The sequence below is a fragment of the Phoenix dactylifera genome, chromosome 1 (genome assembly GCF_051530095.1).
Source record: "Phoenix dactylifera cultivar Ajwa chromosome 1, Ajwa_hap1_PhDact_Kaust_v1.1, whole genome shotgun sequence".
Taxonomy (NCBI): domain Eukaryota; kingdom Viridiplantae; phylum Streptophyta; class Magnoliopsida; order Arecales; family Arecaceae; genus Phoenix; species Phoenix dactylifera.
Window position 1 is genome coordinate 52,777,637 of NC_143190.1, and position 7,721 is coordinate 52,785,357.

Here is a 7,721-nt window from a genome sequence, read left to right on the forward strand (position 1 = left end):
GATCAGGCAAAGTGAAGTGTGTATGAGTTTGACTTTGTGATGATAACTAAATAGAAGGAATAGAGATCTCACCTGATGTTTCGCCAAGAGATGCAGTAGAACATGGCAACATCGAGTGTTGAGGTGAAGGAGTTATCGCAGGAAACCTACACTCATCAAACACAACATTCCTAGATATACAAACTCGACGAGAGACAGGGTCAAAGCAACAGTAGCCTTTCTATTGAAAACCATATCCTAGAAAAATGCACTACTTACTACGAAACATTAATTTGTGGTTATTATAGGGAGTTAGCAAAGGATAACAAGCACAACCAAATGTGCGTAACAATCTGTAATCTGGGGCAGTACCAAAGAGTTTTGTGTATGGTGAGACATGATCAAGAACTGGAGTTGGTAATCTGTTTATTAAGGAGGTTGAAGTTAAGAAAGCATCAGCCCAAAAAGTCATGGGTAGATGAGATTGTGCAAGAAGAGACAACCCCATTTCAACGACATGTCTATGTTTTCTTTCGGCGAGGCCATTCTGTTGAGCAGTATATGGGTAGCTTAATTGATGATAGATCTCAGCTGAGCTAAAAAAAATTGAAATGGAGTAGAGAGGTATTCACCGCCGTTGTTGGTCGAAATTGTTTAATTTTTGTGCTGAACAAATTTTCAACAAGTTTTTTAAATTTAACAAAGCAAGTGAAGACATTAGTTTTGCGTTGTAAAGGAAAGAGCCATGTGAAACGAGAAAATTGTCGATAAATAAAACATAGTACAAGCTACCGGTTAAAGATTTGGTAGCACAGGACCAAACATCAGAATAAACTAGCTCTAAAGGAGACATAGAAACTCTAGTAGACTCAGCAAAGGGAAGCTGCTTAGCCTTGCCAAGTTGGCAGGATTCACAGATGCTTTCTTTATTCAACAAACTAGAAACAGGAAGCTTATAACTCGACACAACACGACTTAAAATAGAATGAGATGGATGACCGAATCTCGAATGCCAAATTTCAAAGGGAACTCTTACGCCGAGAAAGACCGTTGGATTGTTGTGATTTTTGAGTGTGGTCCTCCCTAAGCGAATAGGATATAGACCTCCTTCACTTTTGCCCTCGAGCATTGTCATGCCTGTTCGCATGTCCTTTACAAGAAAATGAGAATCAGTGAGTACAAAATAGCAATGGTTATCCTAACAAAATTGATTAATGGACAAGAGATTGGCTAAGGCTTTACGACAGTGAAGGACATGTGGAAGTGTTATTTTTCTATTATGTAAGGGAAAGAAAATAGAGCCAGTATTTGCAACTGTTAAACCTATACCGTTACCAACAGCAATAGTATCACCACCAGTGTAAGGCTGATGTAAGGAAAGGTTTTCAATATTCACAGTTATGTGCTGGTTGGCACCAGAATCAGCATACCAAGTATCATCTTTTGGGGGAGAAGAGCGTCGAGCCACCATTGCAGCAAGTTAAGTAATAGGAATGCGCCCTTGGTAAGAGTGATCCAAACGTTTGAAACAATCAAGTGCACCATGACCATATTTACCACAAATTTGACATTTCTCACAATTATCCTGGAATATTTGAGCATTACCACCCTGCTTGTGAGAACCAGAGGAAGACCCTGAATTGGTTTTTAGGGTGTAGTTGCGCTGAGGAGCTCTGGTGTTGTTGCCTTGCTTCTTACTTGCGGAGTTGTTATTGTTGGATGGCTGAGAAAATTGTTGGTTGTTATACTTTGCCACCATCGCAAATATACCTTTCGGTTGTACAGTTTGCTGGTGTTGTTCCAAGAGATCCTCATGAGCAAGAAGCTCAGATTGGAAGTCCTCAAAGGAGAGAGCCTGTTGGCGAGTAGTAAAGTAGAATGATGAGATAAATGATGTGTACGATGAAATCAGACAACTTACAATATAGCCAATTATGTCATCATCTGCTACTGGCTTGTGTTGCCCAGATAGACAACCCAAGAGGGGGGGGGGGGGTGAATTGGGTTTTAAATTAATTTGGATAATTAAAACGTTATGGATGATTAATTAAAAACTATTGCAAGTTATTTAATTAATGCTAAGTGCTGTGAGTGATGTGAGAGGAAGAAGAGAAGAGACAATCCAATGCAAACACAGAGTTTTATAGTGGTTCGGAGCTACCCCTTGCTCCTACGTCCACTCCCCAAGTCTCTCTTGGGAATTTACTATAACCCCCTTGGATTACAGCCGGTTGTTTTGCAAGCTCACAACCAAACTTGTTGTTTTACGAGCTCACAACGAACTCGGTCGGTTTTCCCAGGCTCACCGACTAGAACCAACCCCGATTGTTTTCCCGGGCTCACAATCAAACCCTTACACACGTTGGTTTTTAACTTGGCTCACCAACCAACCTTAATCCCCTTGATTCAATCCCCCGATTGAACCAAGTAAATACAAGTTATAGAAAGAAAGGAAAATAAGCTTCTCAAAAGCAGATGTAAAACAATATAATCAAAAGAGGAGTTTAGAAGTCCTCAAACGCTTTTAAGCTGAAGTAGAGGAATGGCTTCTTGAACTCAGGTCTCCTCTCGAATGAGTAGTCGACTTGAATGCAGGAGGAGGAGGCTTTAATTGCTGGAAAGATGTAGTTGGTTGCAGTAAATGCTGATCTTCCCCTTTTTCGTTGAAGAGCACGTTGCAGAGCTTGAAAGCTTGAATGCTTGGAGTGGAATGGTTGTTCTCTGCCTTGCTACAGTCTTCTGTGGCTATTTAAGCCAACCCCCACGGAAACTAGCCGTTACACTGCTTTTTCTGTCCGTTCTGCACACTCTGCGCAGCCTGACAATATGACCGTTGGTGGGTTGGAGTCGACTCGCGCGATCAGGAGTCGACTCGGCTGTAGCGGGAGTCGACTCAAGCTTTTCCGGAGTCGACTCGACAACTGTTCCAAATTTGAATTAAAGTTGCCGTCACGACTGGGAGTCGACTCGTCTTGACCCGGAGTCGACTCGCCAACTTCTGGAGCTGACCTGGCAATTTTGGAGTCGGCTCATCCACTGAAGTCCGTGGATCCAATTTTGAATTTTGTCCACTCGAGTCGACTCGACTGTCCTTGGAGTCGACTCGAATCTCAGAGCCCGAACTCCCGATTCTCTGTCTTTTGGCTCATCCAGTCTTGGAGTCGACTCGAACTTCCTTGGAGTCGACTCGGCTCTCAGTTTCCGAAAGTTGGTCTTCTGCCTTTTGACGTGAAGCTTGTCTTGGAGTCGACTCGAGCTGTCTGGGAGTCGACTCGAATCTCAGAGGCAGTAACATGGTTTTCTGTCTGTCGATGGTCGCACAGTCTCGGAGTCGACTCGCGTATTGCGGGAGTCGACTCGAATCTCAGAGTCCATAAAATGCTCTCTGACCTTTTCTTTGTGTACCGCTGAGAGTCGACTCTTGCTTTCTCTGGAGTCGACTTGCCAACCATCGGAGTCGACTCGCGTTCCACTGGAGTCGACTCGAATCTCAGACTCGAAAAATGCTCTCTGACTTTTCTTTGTGTACCTCTTGGAGTCGACTCTTACTACCCTGGAGTCGACTCGTTGAACATTGGAGTCGACTCGCGCACTTCAGGAGTCGACTCGTTGACTGGTTCTGAGATGAGGCTTTCTGTTCTTCTTTCTGTTCTCAGTCGGAGTCGACTCGTACTAGTCTGGAGTCGACTCGAGCTCGTGCCAGTGAACTTGATACGCTTGGAGTTGACTCGTGATACTCGGGAGTCGACTCGAGTCTCAGACTTTGGTTCAGCAGACTTCTTAACTTATCCAAAATACTATGAACCAAAATCTAGAGACACTTGGACAGGATTTTCACTGAAACACTCAATTGAATTCATTAGTAATCACAAGATATACTCAAATGTTTTGAGCTCATCAAAATCAAATGGGGTTTTAATCAATCACTCCACAGCTTGCCAACAACAGCTAACAGATCAGCAATGGCTTTGGCATTGTCTAGATAATCTTGACAAGAAGAAGTGCCTTGGCGCAGTGTTTGGAGTTGACATTTCAGACGAGCAACATGAGAAGCTGACTGCAACGCAAAGCGCTGGGATGGAGAAATCCAAGCCTAACGTGCAGTAGTAATACCATACTAGGTGGAGAGAACCTTAGGAGCCAGTGTAGCATTGATGATGCTAAGAATAAACTGATCCTTCTTATGCCAGAGGGTATAGGTAGAGTTGACAGATTTAGAAGTTCCATCCTCAGATGAAAGAAATTCTTCAGGAGCGGTGCTAGAACCGTCTACAAAACTCTAGAGATCATTAGACTTTAGCACAGGGTGAACTGTGCAAGCCAAAGAAGATACGAAATGGGACCATCCAACTTGACAGAAATAAGTTGTCCAATATTAGGAGCAACAAAGGCAACGGAATTCTCAGAAGAAGAAGCCATGGGATTGAAAGGATAAAAGAAGAGGTATTGCATTTGTAGGAATAGGCTCTGTTACCATGTAAAATATTTACCTTCCCAAGATATTCAATATGCATTGATGTTCACAATTTATACAATTGTTTCTCACGTTTTACGTGATGTACAGTTCAATAAATCTCGCTATTTCAGGTACAACAAAATTGGAACATACTATGATCTGGTGAAAACTGAATTGACTTTGTCATCTTGAGATCTTTGCATGTGATCAGTTGAGATGTGGTCAGTACCACTAACAATAAGTAGAGGCAACAAATCATTGTGTTTCGTTGTTCCAAGGTGATCCTGCATGATAGTAGTTCTAATTTACCCTCATGCTTCAAATCATTACTCAACTCAATGATAGGGAACTATCTTTGAGAACGAATATCTAAGATCACCCTAAAGCAATGATCTTAGATTGAAATTTAGGAACAAAAATATCCCTTAGGCCAGCTAGAAAATTGATATATCAATATACCACTATGTCAATGTTTACATAATATCATATTGATATATATATATATATATATATATATATATATATATATATATTATAATATATTATTAACCATATTATTATTTAATTATATTTTTTAATTATAATAGAAATATATTATTATACTTTATATATATATTATGAAATTTAATGCATTACTTCTATTTTCTTATTTTTCTCATAAAAATAAATGATAGTATTAAATAACAAATAATAATTAATATACTTTTATAGGCTTAATAAGTATATTTTTATGAAATATTTTAATAATTTATTAAAATATGTTTTTTATACGTAATAAATATACTGAGACTACCTCACGATGTGCTATCCCTAAGTTCGTCGAAGGCAAAACCTATAGGTTGAAAGCCTGCATTTTTGAACAAGGATCTTTGAAAAGGTTGTGAGAGAGTTCGAGGCTTGGGAGGAGAGAGAGTGAGTGGCTTGGGATGCGCGCCTAGGCGCTCCAAACTTCGTGCAGCGGGTGGGGTTTTTCCCCAAACGCCTGGTGGGAGCGAGGGGGTGGGGTGGGTCCACGTTTTCTTTGGTTTGGAAGGTGCATTATTTTTCGTGCTTCGGTGAAACATTTCACCGAACACTGTGAAGCTGGAAGGGGTGGAATAGGGTGGGTGTGAGCGGGTGCACCAATAGTTGTGAGGGTGGTTGTGGCATTTCCCCAAATAGCTGGGAGGGGTGGACTATGGGCGTCTGGGGGGGGGGAAAAGGAAAGGGGAAGGAGACGGAGGGAACGAAGACCCCTAAGGGTGCTGGGAAGCAGCAGGGACCTGGGAAGGCTGGATCCTCGCGGTCCTGGTCGGAGGTGGCTAGAGGCTCGGCCCGACCATCAATGTGGACCACCCATGAGATCCCAGCTGAAGAGTTAGAGGAGGTCCAGAGGAGGTTTCCGAAGGTATTGGAGTTGACGGCGGAGTGGGTGGAAATGGAGAGGGAGGCCTGGAGCTCCACGGCGGTGATTGCGAGGAGTTTGGGGCGGCGAGTTCCGGCGGAGTGGGCTGCCCGGGAGATGAAAGCACGAGGAAAGTTGGAGTACGAGGTCGAAGCTTTCCCTATGGCCTCCGGGTACTTCGCTCTACGCTTCCGAAATGTGGAGGACAGGGAGGCGATGCTGGTAAGAGGTTCGTGGATTATCGCTGGACAGTTACTGGCGGTGGAGAGGTGGCAACCGGATTTTGTTCCCGGGAGGAGGGAGGTCAATAGGGTGGTGGTTTGGCTTCGCCTCCCAGGGTTGCCACTCGAGTACTGGCGTAAGGAATCCATCTGGGAGATTGCTACAGAGGCCGGCGTCCCAATCGAAGTTGACGGTTTCACGGAGGATCGCCGTCGTATGGGGTATGCGAGGGTCAAGGTGGAGGTGAATGCCAGCTTACCGGTGCGGCCGGGGGTGTTTATCAGGGGGAAGGAAGGGAAGCTTTGGCAGACCTTTACGTATGAGTATCTGCCGCCAGTATGCTACCACTGTGGTCGGCTCGGCCATGGAGGGAATGGGTGCCGGTCTGCTACCCCGGAGTCGGCTACCGGGAGTGGGGGGTCCGGGGCCAAAGCGACTGTGGGAGAAAATCCCGGTCATGACTCCGGCGGCCAGGCGGAACCAGCGGTGGATGGGACGTGCGAACGAGCTTTTGGCCCATGGCTTGCCACGCACAGAGTGCCAATGCCAGCGCGCGCGGGTGCTGCCCCAACTCAGATTCGTCAATCCGCAAAGGCCGAGCCGAGCCCCCCCCCCAGACGAAGCCGATCTTCTCGGAGTCGCCCGTGGACACCGATGGGTGGAAAAAGCCTACCAAGGTGGCCAGGCGGCGGTCGCCGGAGAAGGGGGTGGTGGGCGACTCGGTGGCAAAGGAGACCGAGGCAACTCAACTCGGTGCGAGTGCCGTTTAAACCTTGGAGCACGTTGGGACGGTTGGTTAGCCGGGCCGGGCGGAGTCGGGATAGGCTGGATCGACTAATGCCAAGCCCTGTGGCCCAAGGCGGGATGGGCCTGTTGGAGTCAGACCAGGCTGCTGCAATCGAGTTGTCCTCGAGCCAGGGCCCAAGCCCGATGAAGCGGGCCAGGAGCCCGGCTAGAGCGACTCGGAGCTCCGGGGCGGGTCGAGTGGCGAGTGAGTCGAACCTCCTCAGATCGTCTTCATCTTCCTCCTTCGAAGACCTGACGACTCGCCGGAAGGGGGAAGGGAGGAGGCACTTCCGGAGCGCCTCCCTGCCCCCGGTGAGACCCCCTTCTCGATCGCTGCCGGTCGGTGCTGTGACTGGTGGAGCAGTGGTGGAGAAGGTCCCTGTGCCGAGCGGGATGCGAGCGGCGGAGAGGGTACCATCTCCGCAGCCAGCATCGGTCAAAGGCGGAAGGAGGGTCCCGACTGAGGAGCGGGAACTGGAAGGCAGCGTGATGGCCGGGAAGACGGACGAGATCCCGGCTCGGCCCCCTGAGGTGAGTTCGACTGGGGGTTCTTCAAAGGATCTGTTTCCCCCTTCTAAATTAATAGGGAAGGGAAGGAAGGAGATGGGGCACCCTGAGGTGCCAAGAGGCTCCATCCAAGGGTTGATGCGGCTGCCATCGCCTTCAGAGACTGTGGTAAGGATGTTGGGAATTGTGTCCCAAAGCCAATTTTTAATTGTAAGAAATTGAATTATGTATATATTTTATTAAAATGAATAAAAATTTATTCTGGCAATTTTCTATTCATCACAAGTGTTACATCTTCAAATTGAACTCCTGTGTATTGTGATGAAGTCCTTAGGACTAATTTAGTGGATAAAAGAGGTTTTATCATTTAGTCCTTAAACCAGTTCG

General features: G+C 46.1%; 1 protein-coding gene across 1 annotated transcript; it reads left to right on the forward strand.

Moving 5' to 3' along the window:
• The first annotated feature begins 5,612 nt into the window (after window positions 1-5,612).
• LOC149768746 (uncharacterized) lies at window positions 5,613-7,473 on the forward strand. The gene is made up of 2 exons (XM_089926650.1): window positions 5,613-6,377; window positions 7,414-7,473. The coding sequence occupies exons 1-2, from the start codon at window positions 5,613-5,615 to the stop codon at window positions 7,471-7,473; spliced, it is 825 nt and encodes a 274-aa protein (XP_089782776.1).
• The last annotated feature ends 248 nt before the right edge of the window (window positions 7,474-7,721 follow it).

Excerpts from the sequence above, each read along its gene's own strand:
- LOC149768746 (XM_089926650.1), top strand. The coding sequence starts at position 5,613 with ATGGGCGTCTGGGGGGGGGGAAAAGGAAAGGGGAAGGAGACGGAGGGA. Across the intron at positions 6,378-7,413 it reads CGTATGAGTATCTGCCGCCA|GGAAGGGAAGGAAGGAGATG; the intron begins GTATGCTACCAC and ends CTAAATTAATAG.